Here is a 17,672-nt window from a genome sequence, read left to right on the forward strand (position 1 = left end):
TAATTATTATAAATTGTATTTTTATTTTTTATTGAAAATTAAGAAAAACTAAAAAACAATAGTTTTCTTTTTGTGAACCGACTCTGGGAGAGTGTGTTTGTTTTTTGCTTTTGTGGTTGAGGTTGTGGTTGGGTACAACCCATTTATGCACAAACCTCAGCCACAAAAGCTATTTTTTTTTTTTTTTTTTTTGTTTTTTAATGGTTCCACACCCAAACCGCAACTTCTACCTCAAATACAAACACACACTTAATACTCATTGACCCCTTACCACAAAAACACCAATGGAACTCTGGCTCATTGGTAGGTTCAATTCTTAGCAAATGCTAGGGATTGAACTTATTCACACCCTCTGCAAGAGGTTAACAAAGTTAGTCCCTTAACTGACAAAAGCGATTTCAGTTTTGCATGTCAAGTAGAAATAGGGAGACCAGCACCTGCTACCAGAGCTTGAAGCCCGAATCGGAATTCATGTTACTACGACTGGTTAAGGCTTTCCACGGGACAAGGTTGTCGGGCTAATTACCCAGTTTGTTCGAAGCTGTTAAGGAAGATTTTTTATAGTCGAAGATGTAAAACAGCTCCCTGATAATTTGGCACTGATGTTGGAATATCTTAGACTCCCTTACGATCATCCTTTACAATTTCTATGGAGTGAATTATTGTCTCAATTAGCAACTGACACGCGCTGAAGACAAACCAGGTCAATGATTTGCATCTCCTGCTCCCTACCATCTGATGCCTCTTTACTATTCTTGCTGTCAAGACAAACCTAATTCTATTATATATCATTGTTTCAGAATGAGCTGGCAACAATTTTTGTTTGGACTTTCAAGCAGGTCTAGCTAGTTCTCTCATTAAAGAGGTTACAAATGATTCATATTTAATAATACATGATACAGACAGAAAGGGAAATAAACCAAACATATTAATTATCACATGATAATCCAATCAATCTCTTGTACTGCTCCTAGAAATCTTGTTATTCATCTCGATAAATTTCTAGGTTGATCCTTGCAACTGTGGAAAGTTAACATGCTTTCCATCGGTAATGATCTTACCAGCTACATGCCTGTTACGGCATCTAAATGCTCTTGCACCACCTTCCAAGCCGTGAAAACATGGCGATCCTCTGTAAGCGTTGCCCCGACAGCAAATCGTATGATGTAGAGTCCAGCGACGACAGCGTGAGTCAGATACAAATGCCCTGAAGCATTAATGGACTTTAACAGCTCCTTGTTAAGCTGGTTACTGCATTCCTGGTCATAAGAGATTTTGTGACCGTAAACAGCCATGCCATTTTCAGACACCTCTTTACTTGTTGGCAGTGGCAAAGCTCTAAAACACACCATTGCGAAGTTTCTAGGAACCACAACCTCAAATCTCTTGTCACTGGCGACAAGATCCTCAAAAAGCTGTGCCATTTTGACATGGCTTCTTAGGAAGCTTCTAAGGTTAGCAACACCATAGCTTCTCAAGACAAGCCATAGTTTCATGGATCGAAATCTTCGGCTAAGGGCTATTTGCCAGTCTTTGTAGTTCACCACTTGCTCTGAATTAGTTGCATGGTTACTCATAAGATACTCGGGATTTGTTGAGAGGGACTTCGTAAGAGCTTTTGGATCTTTTAACCAAAGGCAACAGCAATCCAAAGTGGTAAAGAACCATTTATGTGCATTCAAACTGAATGAGTGTGCCCCCTCTACCCCCTCAAGAAAATGCTGGAATTCTGGGCATATACAAGCATTACCAGCGTACGCTGCATCGACATGTACCCACAAGCCATAGCTATTAGCAACATCGCATAATGGTCTCAGTGGATCGACTGCTGTGGTAGCAGTTGTCCCGATGGTGGCACATAGAAACATGGGAACCAGCCCAGATTCTATATCTAAACAAATAGCCAATCTCAATGATTCTGGAGACAGTGCAAATGATGTTGATCTAGTCGTTTCTATTTCTCGACAATTCGTTTTATGGATTCCTGCAACATGCGCTGCCTTTTGGAGTGCACTGTGTGTTTGATTTGAGCCATAGACGACTAGCTTCCCAATGCTGTCTTTCCCGATTTGACTCAGCATTCGGTCTCTTGCAGCCACTAAGGTGCACAAAATGGCTTCGCAAGTGGTCCCTTGTATAACCCCCCCGCCATTTCCAGCGAAGAGAAAACATTTGGGAAGCGTAAGCATTTCTCCAAGCCATTCCATTACAATGTTCTCCAGTTCAGTTGCAGCTGGTGATGACATCCAGTCGAATCCTACAACGTTAAACCCAGTACAAAGCATCTCGCCAAGGAACCCCGCAGTGCTAGCACTTGAAGGGAAATATCCAAAGTAACTAGGACTTTGCCAATGTGTGATGCCAGGAACAATATGTTTTTGGACATCATGGAGGATTGTTTCAATAGGCTCGGGACTATATGGGGCTGATTTTGGAAAGACATTTTTGAGATAACCTGGTTCAACCTGGCTTAAAACTGGGTGTTTCTCAATGTTCTGGTAATAATCTGCAATAAAATCAATGGCCATGTAACCTTGCCTCCTGAACTCCTCCAGGTTTAGAGGACTCATAGAACAACAAGAAGGGGTTTTAGGTACAGACTCTGCGGTATTCATCTTGAAATTAGAACGTTAGGGTTCTTTAGTGCGCTTGCTCATCTCTGTAAAGAGCTAATGAATACATTATATAGAGAAATTTGGAAAATGCAATGATTGATCATAATTAAAGACTACTGTACGTAATGGTTCGTGGGCGATGAAAAAAAACATTAAAACTCCGTATGTCTACGCAACTATAGCTGGCGTTTTATTTAAAACGTAGTTTATAATCGTTTGGCAATGAAAAAAAATTGATTTACTATGCATGGAGTCTACATGATTTTTACATTCAAAACGTTATAAATGATTTTTACATTCAAAATGTTATAAATGAAAAGCTATGAAATCCTGCTTTTAATGTATTATAGACTTTAAAAAATAACGAACAATGTAATTCACTTGCTTGTCCACATAATTTTTTTTTTAAGTGTTGTTAATTGTATTAATTTTTTTTTTTTAAAAAAAAACAAAAACCTAGTTTAGAGAATTAAATTCATTCACGATGTGAATAATATTTTTTTTCTCAAAAAACTAGTATAGAGTGAATTAAATTCACCCGCACAGTAATATCAATTTTATATATGATAATATTTTATTTAATTTTATTACACGCTCAAAAAATTATGAAAACTGTAGTTCTTATCAGACGAATTTTGTACGCAATGAAATTATAAATAATTTAATAGAATAATAAAAAAATATTTTATATAAAGTATTATTTATTTCATGATGTAATAGGAGTAATTAATTTTACAATATTTAAATTTAAAACCATCAATATTAATATATATTTTTTTTAAATTATTTTATAACTTCAATTTCAAAAGCATTTTTAACCAAACACATTAAATTACTTTCTCTTCGACCTTAATTTTAACCATAGTTTTAATCAAATATCTATTTTTTCAAACTAACCTCAACTAAAAATATTTTTTATAAAATAATTTTTTTCAAATCACAGCAGCTATTACAATAACAAACGCACCCAGTACAATTTTTCTATACAGTCGTCTACATTTTACTCCCTCTCCTCTTGAGATGTCTTGTAGTTAGGGGCCAGGCAGCGCTAGCATAATCCTGTGAGTCCGGATCCACATGTCATAACCTTTATAGACAGCGATGAACTCATCAGACAGCTGCCAGCTTGCACTTCCTTATTCACTCTTGAACTAAGGTAGTGTTTGAGGCTACGTTTCTACTTGTGTTTTGCAAAATTTTGATTTTTTTTTTCTAAAATTGAGTGCGGTTTATACTTTTTGGATCGTTTTGATGTGCTGATGTCAAAAATAATTTTTAAAAAATAAAAAAACATCATTGCATGTATTTTGGCATGAAAAGCTATTTGAAAAGCAACCGCTACCTACACTGCCAAACACGCTCCAAAACAATGCTAGATTTAAGACTTGATCTCCTGCGCCTCTTTTTTTCTTTAGTGATTTAGAAAATACAACGTAAATGGATTGTAAAATTATAAATAATTTTTTTAATTAATTATATATTGATAATTTTAGCTAAAGAATAAAATCTAGTAAAGAAAGTTAATAACATTATAATCAATAAGTGATCTAAATAAAATAAGAAATAGATATTAATTAATAATATGATAAAAAAAAATTGTCTCAAAATAAAACTTTGTAAGTGGAAATCATTAAATGGTAGAAAGTAAACAAGAACCTAGTAATAACTTGGTTGTTTTCATCATAACAAGTTGTAATAGATTTTTTTTGCGTTGCAAGCTAATAAATTCTAAATTAATAATTAATTAATATAAATTTTTAAACAATGTTTAATGCAATAGAACACATTCTTGGTAGATTTTATTCCTTATTCCAAACACACCCTTCAAGATATTTTCGAGCTTCCAATCAATATCAACCTAAATTGCCTGGCCTTAACAAGAGCACATGGTCGAGTTCTCTCCTTGTGTTTGTGCTCCCAAACATTAATGAACAAAAAATTTGATTAAAGAAAAAAAAAGCACGAAAAGAGCTGCTAGTAATTAATAGGTTATAGATAATTTAGGTAATATAGTCGAGCTAATAGACAGTGAGCAGTTAGGTGAGGATATAATTTGGTTGGATGAGGATTTATCATTAATGAATTATGTGAATAATCATAGAACTAACTACTAAGTGCAAAAAAGGAGATTCAATCCCACCAGACCAATAAAATAATATTAAAAGGGTATAATTGTTTGCACAACTATTAAATAATTTTTATTTTTTCTAGATTTAATCCAATTTTTGGGTTTTTTTTTTTCTTTTTATTTCACTTTAGGATTCTGATTTTATTACTATTTTAACATCATGTTTCATACTTTTTAAAGGATTGTGATTTTTTGTAAAGAGAAAAAAAAAAATAGAGCTTGTTTCATAGATAAAATTGCAGATTAAGGTTTTGTTTCATAAATAACTCTATTTTTTACCAGTTCTCCATCTTTTTGTCATTATAATTATTGTGCTTAATTCCGTCAACATTAATCCAATCAATCTCCCAACTGACTCATATATATATATATGTGTATGTGTGTGAATTTTAGGTTTTATATTCTTAAATTAAAAGTGAATAATATTTACCTGTCAAAAATAATTTTTTAATATTTTTTAAAAATAGGTTTAAATCTTTTTAAAATTTTACAAACTTGTTGTAAAATCCATGCAATATTGTTTTTAAAACACACAAAAATATTTTAAAATTTCTTTGAAAAAGATGCTCATTACTTTGGGATTTTTTGGCCATAAGCTAGGAAAAAAATACATTTTTTATTATTTTTTTAGGTTTTGTTTGCTAAACACACCCTTAAATCAAAATACCCTTTAACAAAAACATGGCAAACCAAACAAGGTATTAAAAACCCTTTGACCTAGATTTTTTCTGACCGGGTCAACCCGACTGAGTTGATCCGATTGGGTTGACCTAAAATTTTTGGTATAAAAAATAAACTTAAACAACAACTCTAATATATCAAAAACATTAAAAAAAACATCATTAAATAAAAAACACAAAAATAAAGAGGTGAATATAATATTACTTGTTGAGCATTCAAACCTCTTTTTTATGGTTATAAACATAAATATAAAATAAATAAAAATAATCAAAAGTAGGCCATAAAGGACCTACTTTTGGATCAAAAAAGTATATTTAGAAGAATTGCTCTATTTTTATTTTCTTTTGGAAATTTTTATCTCTCGTAAATTTACAAAGCTAAGAAATTTTTTTTTTAGGCTCTTTGACCTCTACACTTGTGTTTCTTATTGATATTTCTCTCTGTTTCTTCCCATTTCATTTTTTTTTCTCCTACTCCTACCTTCAAGCTTGAGGGATATTTATAGGGTTTTGGAAGATTTTAAATTCATTTATGACCTCTTGATCTTGATAGAAGTATTGTAAAGCCTTGATAAGGATCAATTGAGAACACTTTGTGTATAAACACACAAAAATTAGGTCATTTTCTATATGATAGTTACACATCTCTCATTTGAATCTAACATTGCTCAATTTGAAGATCTGTAGCTTTATATTCACACGTTTGAATTTGTCAACTTGATTAGCCAAAACTGTTAAAACTGACTGGGTTGCTCATTTTCGAGGCCTTGTTGGAGAAATTCTAACATCATCATCGATAGAGAGCACTTGAAATTGATAGAGAGGATGCGCACTTTTCATTTGAATTCAACCATATTCACTTTGAAGGTTTGTAGGTCAACATTCATGCGTTTAAAGTTCCTAACTTGATTAGCCAAAACTGTAAAAAAAAAAAAAAAAAAAAAAAACAATTGACCGAACGACGTGTCACTCACATTTTCTTCTTTAAGTTTGAACAACATATCGTTTAAGGTTTTTGATTTGGGATTGACAAATTGCAATTGAGCCTCTATTCTTCCAATTGCTTTTATTTCCACCTATAATTGCCTTCAAACTTTTAATTTCATGCAATTTCACTCCTTCCAAACTCAATTGCCAACCTCTAAGTTGACCGTCTTTTTCATTTTAGTCCTTAGTTTTGAATTTTTACAATTTGACTCTCAATTGACTAACAAACTTTAAATTTCTTCAATTTTAACCTATGATTTGGTCAATTTCAGCCTTTAAATTCATGTGTCTTTTCTAGTTTGGTCCATGGTTTTGCATTTTTTCAATCGAGTCTTTAATTACCTATCACACTTTAATATTTATACAATTTGACCAAATCATGACCAAATTAAATCCTAGAAATTACAATTCAACCCTTAAACTTTAATTTTTTTTTCGATTAAAGCCTAAATTGACTTTAAAATCAAATTTTCTTGCAATTAAGCTCTTAATAAGTTCAAATAAACCTTGAAAAATTCTAATTGAGTCCTTAAATATCTAATTTTGAATTTTCTTTCTCAATAGAGCTTTTATCGGTTGAAAATACACTGTTAAAGTTTTTAATCTTGTATATTGGATCTTCCCCGACCAGTCTTTGGCAATTTCCTGAGCATTCTGGTATACTCTTTTCACTGATATTTTTTTATTTTCTACTAATGTTTTTTTTTTTTTTTTGTATTTTCTCTTTTTCCTTTTTTAGATTTTTTAAATCTTGTATGAGTTCAGATTGTGATTTGTGATTCCCACTAAGGAATCCTCTGATTCTCTCAAGGGGCCATCAAGGAAACGAGAGGATTTAAGAAAAAACCAGAGGATTCTTCAGCTAGTGGAACAGCTGCAGTATAGCAAAGCTTGAGGTCAGCTTTGAAGCAAGAATATTGATGCTCGTATTCTCACCTTGCAGTTCCTTTATTTTTTTTTCTGTTGAGGCAGCCCGAACGACTGCAGTAATGGTCATTAAGGCCACAAGTATTATATGACCTCTCAGCTCTCTTTCGAATTTTTTATCAAGAAGAATTGTTGTGATGTTAAGCTCTTCAACAATCAATTCATAGTTGAGTAGCTATCATTACTGTAAATTGATAGCTAAAAGGTTGAATCTTATAAAAAATTTCTTGATTTGAAGAAAAAGAAGGAAGGTAAGTTTGCAAGACATAGGCGCTGTTGATTGTTGATGAGATGAGAGGTTCTATAACACTTGCAGCTAGCCATGGCATCTGTTTCTGTGGTCTTTCACAAGGTCTCAATCCAGTTCGATCTGGAGCTAGTAAACTCCATTACTCGTTGATCGCTTTTGCAGAATTTGGTGTGTGGTGACCTGCACAGTCCCCTTCATCTTTCGATGATCAAGTCAGTTTTTTAATAGAAAAAAAATAAGATAAGAATTAATGTAGAAATTGTGTAGAGCTTTTTTCTGTCTTGAGAGTCCTCCCTTTACCTGTCTCCTTGCGTATAAAAACACATGAAGATGAAAGGACATAGCCTGTTATGGAAAGGTGACATTACTAGGATGATGTAAGAATATTTTATGAATTATTTTGTGTGTATTTGCAGGTTATTCTGCTGCAAATTTGCAGAGAAAACAGGCCACAATAATGGACTGGGTTTTCAGACCTAGGTTGGGTTTCCAGCCGTATGGGCCTGGCCCAAGCATCTGGGAAAGCCTCTAAGCAATTTTTATCTTTCTGGGTAATATTAGGTATCCAATGGCCTGCTTGAATGCACCTCTCTTTTATTGTGACCTAACCTAATTATTCTTGTTTTCTTATTAGCCAATATTAATTACGTCTTGTATGAATTCACCAGCGGCGAGGAGGAGGATGAGGCACCAATATAATATCCGTATCTCGAGTTATGAACCGGACTAAAAAATATCTGTGTAAAAAATGAATATAAACCACATAAAGCTGAGATTACTAAATTAAAGAGAAATTATAAAATCTAATTTTTAAATATTTTAATGTTAAATGATGAATTTAAAAATAAAATTACTCTAAAAAAGTATCCAAGGAAAAAAAAAAACAATTAAAATAATGAGAAAGAAAATTGACACAAAAATAAAATAAAATGATATAAAAGTCTCGAGCCAATCCAAGTTAGCATGGAAAAATTCACAACTCAGGTCATAGGGCTGAGTTATTCTCATAGAAAGCAGAAAAAAAAATAAAGAAGATCAATATTTAATAAACTCATTATTGAAAAATAAAATTGAAAAACAAAATCATTGTAAAAAGAAGAAGAAAAATAGACCAACATCAATCCGGGTTAATATTTTATGCTTGTGACTCGGGTTATGAGACGAGATTACCGCCTCGAAAAAAACCATGAAATTCAATTTTCAACCTAATTAAATATTGAAAGGATCAAAATAGAAAATAAAAAATTTTAAAAAGAGATCAAAATAAAAAAAGAAGAAGAATAAGGACTAAGTCTAACATAGAAATAAAACGAATTAAAATGAAGAGGGAAGAAATTGAAAAATAAATTCAATTAAGAAAAGAATATATATTAACCAAAAGAATGAGAACCATATTTGATATAAAATCAATTGATAAATAATGAAATAAAAAAATTTAAATAAATAAAGAACAATTAAAAGAATGACTACAATTGAAATAAAAACAAATGGAAGGACCAATTTTTATTTTGGATTGGACTATCGCGAATCCCGAGAAGAGGAGAAAGAAGAAAAAAATTAGTCGCCGCCAAACCATAATTCATAATGTAACGTGCGCCACCACATTGGATGTGCCGTCTATCAATCCTTCGAATTTGGCTGGATATTTTTGGTTGTAGGAGGGTTGTTTGAAGCGGGCGGGCGGCCCCCAATTCACATACTATTTATTTTTTGAAAATAATATTTTATATTTGCTAAATTATTAAATAGTTCCTCAACTAATATAATTAAAATAATATTTTATATTTGTTAAAATATCAATTTCAGCAAGATTATAAGCATATAAAATAAAGAGAAAAGGGAAATAATTAATATCTCTCTTTTTTTATGAGATATATATTTTTTTAATACTATTAATAGCCTATTTACCCATGCATTACCGCAGTTTTTTTTTCATAAAAATCTTTTATATATTTGAACACTTGATTTTAGTGATTGAATATATTCTATAATGATTAATTTATATTTTAAAAGAACGTTTTTAACGGTAAAATATTTGCTTAAGAATAATAAATACTTGTACAATTAATTTTATCTTTAATTAAATCTTAATGCTAACTTGTATAACTTTGATATCATCAACTAAAAAAAGGAATAAACTCATATCCTACGTGGTAGAAAATGCCTAGAAACTCTAGAAGAAAAAAAATACCCAAAGCTTATAAAAAGTTTATTTGATTTTGCTGTTTTTCAATTAATATAAAGCAAGGAGACAGCGCAGCAGTGATAACCATGGAGTGCCAAACGACAACAGAAAAAAAGCATAGTTCGATCTAATTTAATCAAAATTAAAAAAAGATCGATGCGAGTAACTTTCCAAATTCTGATTTTTTTTACTAAAACAACATGGTTTGATTTTTTTAAAAAAAATTAACCTAGGCCAATTCGAGTAATCCAATTAAAACCTAAAACTCAAATCTTGGATCGGGCAGTCACCAAACCGGATCTTAAAACTATGAAAAAAAGGACTTGCAGATTCGATTGAGAGCAGTTTTCAAGGAAGTCATATTTTTAATGAGGTTGGCCATCGTTTCACATAACGACATACCGAGATTAAAAGAAGGTTGTCTTTCCTATTATTTTTTTAAATTGTATGTGTATTTTCAATTAATTAATAACTATATAAATCATTATATTAATAACCATAAATCTTGATATATAATTTTTTTATATAAAACAATAATTTTTTTTTTTAATTTTAAACTCTTATCATTAAACCATTACCATGGTTTAGTATCTCCATTTTCTTTTCTCTCTCTTTGCCAACAAATACAGTGTACAAAATAAGAATATACGGCAACGTGCTTTTGCTTTGCTTGCTTCCTCGAACTCCGTTTCTTCACTATTTTAATAACTAGTCGCAAATATTTCTTGCACCTCAAGTTGGCTCTTTGATTTCTACTGCCCTCTCTCCCCCAACACACGTTCTCTCTCTCTCTCTCTTACACAAAGCAAGACATAAAACACTTGAGATTTGTTGTTGTTGTTGTTTTAGGGTTTCCTTATAAAGACAGTAACTTCTGTCATAAGAACAAAACCGTAAATCTTGGGCCCAAGCAAGAACTCAGGTTATGTATTTTCTTTCTCTTCTTTTTTCATATATGTTTGCTGTTGCTGTTGTGGCCACATGCTCTACTGATGTTTCTATTCTTGTTCGTCGAGCTTGAGCATGGTTATGGTAACAACTGATCATGGCATATGTTATCGGTAAATTTGCTTGTGTTTTAGTTCTTGTGGCTAACTTCGTTTCCTTTCTCTGCAAGATCTGTTGTCTTTTAGAGTTTTGAATTTCTTTATTGGATTACAGTGAGGTCTCAACATGTTTGTAAATCAAGTATTTGCTCTTAATTGCTTGTTTAATGTTCGTGATCATTAAAAGTATTTCACTTTTAAATAGCTGCTTGATAAATCAATGGAGATTAGTTTTTAAAATCTGGTTCTTGTTTCTGTCTCTTGACCACGATAGAGACTGAACCAGTGTATTTTTTTAAGAAATATTCTTTTAGATATTTTGTAATCTTAAAAATATATTTTATCACATGCACAAATGTATTAGTATTTTAATCTTAAAAACATTTTATTAAGAGTTTGGTTTTTCCATCTCATCAAATTAATATAGAAAAACTAATTGTTCAAAATAAATAATGAATTATTTTATATAATTTAATGATTTGTAACAATTAAAAAATGAATGAATTAGAGTAAATATTTTTTATAAATTAAATAAAATTAATTAACCAAAATGTGTTTTTTTATTAAAAAGTATATATAAGAGGAGATTGTTTTTACCAAATAAGTATTTTTTTTATTATTATTATGAAAGATATGAATATCATTATTGAAAAATTAATATATATAATAATTAAAATATATATAATTTATAGAAATGGAAATTAATTGATCGTGTTTAAAAAATATTTGAATTTAATGATGAAAAGATGAGAATTGAACAATTAATATATATATATATATATATATATATATATATATATATATATATTAGTGACGAGATTAATATCTTGCATTTTCAACCATGTTAGATTTTATCTTTATGTTGTGTAAATATGTTTTTCGATATATGATTGGTTTAATTACTTATTTTACTATTAAATATATTTGAATAGATGATTTATTAACTAAATGAATCACATAATTTATTTATATTATCTTTGTAGCAATTAATTATCTTCTCTTTTTACTATGGTCACAAATCTTCTTAACATGATTTGAGTGAAAAAATTGTCATTTTAAGTTATTAAAAAAAACCGTAAAATGTTTTTCCCTATTATTATTCTTTAACTTTTCAAGTTTGATGAAAATATATATATCAATGATTGTGATTTGTTAAATTTAATCCATCAATAAGTATTATTCATTTTATATTATTATCAGACATAATTTTATTTTTTGTTTCATCCCAATCTTAGATGTATCCATCTCTTATAATCTTTTAATGGTAACCAAACATTACAACTCATTTTGGTGACTATTAAAGGTATGTTCAGCATTATAATTAGTAGTAATGGTTTAAAATATTTTTTGCTTAGAAATGCATAAAAATAAAAATTTTATTTTTTTTAAAATTATTTTTGACATCAATACATTAAAACAATTTAAAAACATAAAAAAAATTTTATTTTAAACAAAAAATACATTAAAATTTGAGGTTCCCAAACAAGTCCTAAATCATCATCTTCTAGTACAAAATGTTGTATAACCTACTATAATAATGAATATTACAAATAAAAGAAAATAAAAAAGAAGCATGTAGTTCGGCAATCTACAACTAGAACAAAGAGCTTTTATTTCACTATATATATATCAATTTAAGATTACATAATAAATATTTATAATATAGCCTAAATCATACTAGTGGTATTGATAATTCTATCCTTTTACCCGTACCACGAGATATTCCCCCCTCCACCCTCAACTTATCGATCCTCCCTACCAATTATATAACAGTAAATAACATCCCAACTTATCTGTCTCTCACACCAGCATCTGCCTCTAAATGATAAACTACAGAAAAAGTTGCGATCGTGAATGGGGGATTTATCAATCTGAATCGCTAGTTATGCAATACACCCGCCATAGCACATTCTTTCGGCCGGTACTGCATTTCCTGCTTGAGGAACTTCCAAAATGTAAGGAAATTGCATCTTGGTCGGCATCAAATGGAACCTTAAAAGTTCGGAAGTCTATTAAGTTGCCTAAATGAAATCATTAATTAGGATCTTATTGCCTAAATGAACTAATTACCGGTGTGTGTTAATTTGCAGCTAAAACTAATTACCAAAAAAGAATGCGATTTATTTTAGTTTTAGGTGGAGCAATGACAGCTTATTGTGCTGTTAATTTGCATTTAGCAATGCCACATCATGATGAGGAAATCTAAGTTTGGCTTTTGTTTTCTTGTCAACTAGTCATGGAAAGGATCGTTATCAAAGGTGACCGAACTGCTAGAGGCCTCTTAGACCATAACTCCACTTGTTGTACCTGTTGGCTATTGTGTTTAGCTTTCACAAAACTTGGAGTGTTTGAAAGGGCTTCCTCTATACAATTATATATTAATTCTTGTTTTAAGAATGTATATATGCGCTGTTTGCGTAGCTCATTTCTCTTAATTTAGGTGCAGGTTCAATAAGTGAAAGTTTCTATATTTGATCCTGAATTGAGGGGTTGAAAGGTATCAGGTCTTGTTTCCAGACTGATACTCTCTCTTGACATGGCATTTGCAAGGATTGCTAGAACTGGTTTGAGAAGAACAGGAGGCACCTTTGGCAGTTACTCATGTGAAGGGGATGTGTTCTTATGTGAGGGCAGTACCAATCGTAGAAGTCCCTTCCCTTCCCTTCAAAATGCTAAAGCTGGCAGAGACTTTTCATACATTTCCAGCACCAGGAAGTTTAATCGCATGAGTATGCAGAGCAGGGGAATCAGGGTCACTCCACAATACCAATCTGCAACTGCAGAGAGGATCGTGGAGGAGTCTGAATCGGAATATGATGAACCAATGTATCCAGGATTGGAAGCAACCAAGCCAGGTGAAAAGCCAAGGGTAGTTGTCCTTGGTACAGGATGGGCTGCTTGCCGATTCATGAAAGGACTTGACACCAGAATTTATGATCTTGTTTGCATATCTCCAAGGAATCACATGGTGTTCACCCCTTTGCTTGCTTCAACTTGTGTTGGAACACTTGAGTTTCGCTCTGTAGCTGAATCGGTTAACCGGATACAATCTGCATTAGCAACAAGTCCCGACTCCTATTTTTATATGGCTTCCTGTTTTGGCATTGACACAGACAAGCATGAAGTGAGTCTTGTAGTTTCCTTTATATGGAAATCATAACAGAACTATAATTGGGTATGCAATTGTCAGTGTAAGTTGCATTCCGTGAGGCAGTAAGTAAAATTATTTGTTAATTTCATGTGATCAGGTGTACTGTGAGACAGTTAGCAATGGTGGATTGCCCCATGATCCCTACCAGTTTAGAGTTGCATATGACAAACTAGTCATTGCTGCAGGAGCTGAGCCTCTGACTTTTGGTATCAAGGGGGTAAAGGAACATGCATTTTTCCTAAGAGAAGTGAATCACGCTCAAGAAATAAGGAAAAAGCTTCTCTTGAATCTTATGCTTTCTGAAAATCCAGGCGAGTTTTACGATTCAATTATAACGTTCCTTCTCTATTACAAACTCTGAACAGCCTTTGTTCAGAATTCTTAAAGATGAAGAGCAAGAAATGGTCAAAGCTGTTCATTTTTGTCCAATATTTTTAGATATTCTTTCTTAAATTGATCCGAGAACAATTCTAGGGAACCATTCTTTTTTTTTAATGCAAGACTTGTTCTAATAATATTATTGCAGGTATATCCGAAGAAGAAAAGAAACGCCTTCTACATTGTGTTGTTATTGGAGGTGGTCCTACTGGGGTAGAATTTAGTGGTGAATTGAGTGATTTTATCAAGAGAGATGTTCAGGACCGGTATACGCATGTTAAGGATTATGTTAAAGTGACCCTAATAGAGGTACTATACATGAATTGTTTCCTTCTTTTCAAATAATTATGCATAAAGAAAATGAATTTTGATGCAATTTCCTGATGTTTTGGTTTTCTTTTTCTCCCTTCTTGAACAGGCAAGTGAGTTTCTGTCATCCTTTGATGTTGGGCTCCGGCAATATGCAACAAATCATTTGACCAAGGTATTGTAGCTTGCAATGGAATCTCTACTGTGCTGGAACAACTTCTTTTATGAACTGCTTGTGACATTCTGGAGTGTTTTATCAGTCTGGTGTCAGTCTTATGCGAGGCGTGGTGAAAGAGGTGCACTCCAAGAAGATAGTTCTCAGTGATGAGACTAATGTTCCATATGGCCTTTTGGTCTGGTCTACTGGTGTTGGTCCCTCTCAGTTTGTGAAGTCACTAGACCTTCCCAAGGCCCCTGGTGGAAGGTATTGACAACAGGATATTTATTTGATACTTTTCTGCTTTCTAGCAATTTTGTTCCCCATTCCTATGTCTGGGTGGATTTGTTAACTCCTCTTACTGACACAGGATTGGTATTGATGAATGGTTGCGAGTCTCATCTGTAGAAGATGTGTTTGCACTCGGAGACTGTGCTGGTTTTCTTGAAAATTCAGGTAGACCCGTGCTTCCAGCTTTAGCTCAGGTCAGACCCTCTAACTAGTTTGCGTCTCTTGTACCTCTCTCTTTAGTCACAGTAGTTTAGCTTTCTAAGATTGTCGCAACATAGTATTTTCTTCGGATCTCTATACTTCGGGTGATTCTGGAACGGCAATTAAGGGAAAACAGTTCATTTTTTATGTAGTTCTTCAGAATTAAGCTGCTCAAGCAGCTTGCAGCAATGATCAATGGCCTTTGAGCTAATGAAATTTACAATTTTTTTTGCAGGTTGCAGAAAGGCAGGGGAAATTTCTTGTGAAGTTGCTTAACAAGATTGGAAAGAAGGATGGAGGCAAGGCTTTCAGTGCAAAAGATATCCCTCTTGGTGATCCTTTTGTCTACAAACATCTGGGAAGCATGGCATCGGTGGGCCGTTATAAGGCACTAGTTGATTTACGCCAATCTAAGGTACGTTCCCGGAGCACAGTCGTGCCTGTAAAATTTGGAGCATTTATGTGGCCCCTGGCATTGTGCGTCTCCTACATGCAAAACCCAGATTGCAAAACTGCGATAAACTTGACTGTGCTTAGCAGTCCTCTTCTAGTAAATTTTACGGTGTCATCAACTGATGAAATCTTCGGTTTATCTTTGGCAGGATGCAAGAGGCGTATCTCTTGCTGGGTTTGTTAGCTGGTTGATTTGGCGCTCTGCTTACCTGACGCGTGTGATCAGCTGGAGGAACCGGTTTTATGTGGCGGTGAACTGGGCAACCACCCTGGTTTTTGGCAGAGACAACTCCAGGATAGGATAGGCTTACATGACTCGACTCAACGTTGCCATTCCAGAGAAATACCGGTGTGATTCTGAAATTTTGTTGAGCTGGAGGCTCTGCATATTATATTATATTCCTTCATAAAACCTTTCATTCTTTAGATTTTGGATAGAGGATTCGATTCAAGGTTCGTATTGCTAACTAACATGGAAAATACGGATTAGACAACAGAAGCAGAAACAAATTCACCTTTTACTATGTATTAAAATTGATCAATCTGTCATGTGATTTATTACTTCCAAACCAATTGGCATCAGTCAGGAACCCAAGATTATGCTGGAAGCTTGATCATTTTGGAGTTGAATTGGATGTGGGCTTGAGGATGGAAATCAAAATCAGATAAAACGATATGGCAGAAGAACCACTCCTTGTTCTTCTAGCAAACGCAGCCCACAAGTTTTCCACCTTAAAACAATGCTGTGGATTGGTGAAGGGGCATAAGGAGGAGGGGATTATTACATATAATTGAACTATTGATTTTTCAATTAAGCTATAGTATCGTACAAAATTTGGCTAAAAAATCTACTAAGTACAAACTTTCCTTATACATCTCCCACTTATACAAACTTCATAGTTTTTGGGCTTTTGAGCTAAATATGAGAAGCAGCTCAACGAGGAGCACTGTGAGAGAAGAAAGAAGCAAAAGAGTGACCCAACCCCACAACTATAGCCACCTTAACCTGTCCTCTCTTTGGAATCGGACGGCTAACAAACCCCCGGGAAACTTTCCCACCTTTGAAAATCACCGGCCATCTTGCACCAGCCATCTCACTTTATTTCTTTGAGAAAGATCAAACGGGTCACTCACTGCCTTTTCTTACAAGGGAGAGAGAGACAATCTTAGAGAAGAGTGTGTTGAGCTTGCATCATCAGGGGTAACCTCTTCTGGGTTTTTATATAGGTTTTAGTTGATTAATGCCCTTGGTTATTGATGAAATTACAAGATAAAGACGTTTTTTTTGACTCATTAGTTGACGATCTTGACCTTGCCCAGCTGTACAGTTTCTTTTTCTTTTTCTATGTTTTCTTTGGGTTTGAAACAATAAAGTTTGTAGTCTTGCATTGGTGTGCTTGTCCATCTTTGTTCATGGTCTTTCTTGATTTAGTCCATGAACTTGACGTTTTCAAAGAACAATTCAAATCTACAATTGTTTTAGTTGTTTCTTGAGTGTGACATGCAGAAAATGAGGTTTTTCTATTATTTTTTTCTTAAAAGTGTTTGTTTTTGTCCTACAATCTCCTTTTAAAAATGATTTTATAATTGTTTTTGTTTTAAAATACATCAAATTAAGTTTTTTTATATGTTTTTAAATAATTTTGATACGCTGATATAAAAAAAATAATTAAAAAAACATTATTATATAAATTTTCAATCAAAAAATATTTTTTAAAAAAACACCCTTCATTGTAATATTAAACAGTCACTAACAAATAAATATTTTATACTTGTTTTCAACCATGTGTTTTGTTTATTGTGTCATTGATAAGAACCTTAAATTAGCTTAAATTGTCATCTAATCAAACTAAGCAAGGAGATAATTAATATGAGAGATTTGGTTGGATTTCCTCTTCAAACAATTCTAATAGT

The 17,672-nt window shown here is 32.7% G+C and overlaps 2 protein-coding genes across 2 annotated transcripts; one reads left to right on the forward strand and one right to left on the reverse strand.

Annotated features, from left to right (window-relative positions):
• Positions 1-830: 830 nt before the first annotated feature.
• Positions 831-2,639, reverse strand: LOC118047365 (tyrosine decarboxylase). The gene has a single exon (XM_035056644.2). The coding sequence runs from the start codon at positions 2,613-2,615 to the stop codon at positions 1,065-1,067; it is 1,551 nt and encodes a 516-aa protein (XP_034912535.1). The 5' UTR covers positions 2,616-2,639; the 3' UTR covers positions 831-1,064.
• A 10,628-nt stretch (positions 2,640-13,267) lies between these two features.
• Positions 13,268-16,393, forward strand: LOC118047364 (internal alternative NAD(P)H-ubiquinone oxidoreductase A1, mitochondrial). The gene is made up of 8 exons (XM_035056643.2): positions 13,268-13,942; positions 14,067-14,280; positions 14,496-14,656; positions 14,766-14,831; positions 14,917-15,080; positions 15,184-15,298; positions 15,541-15,720; positions 15,908-16,393. Exons 1-8 carry the CDS (start codon positions 13,355-13,357, stop codon positions 16,061-16,063), a joined length of 1,644 nt encoding a protein of 547 aa, XP_034912534.1. The 5' UTR covers positions 13,268-13,354; the 3' UTR covers positions 16,064-16,393.
• The last annotated feature ends 1,279 nt before the right edge of the window (positions 16,394-17,672 follow it).

The sequence above is a fragment of the Populus alba genome, chromosome 4 (genome assembly GCF_005239225.2).
Source record: "Populus alba chromosome 4, ASM523922v2, whole genome shotgun sequence".
NCBI lineage: Eukaryota > Viridiplantae > Streptophyta > Magnoliopsida > Malpighiales > Salicaceae > Populus > Populus alba.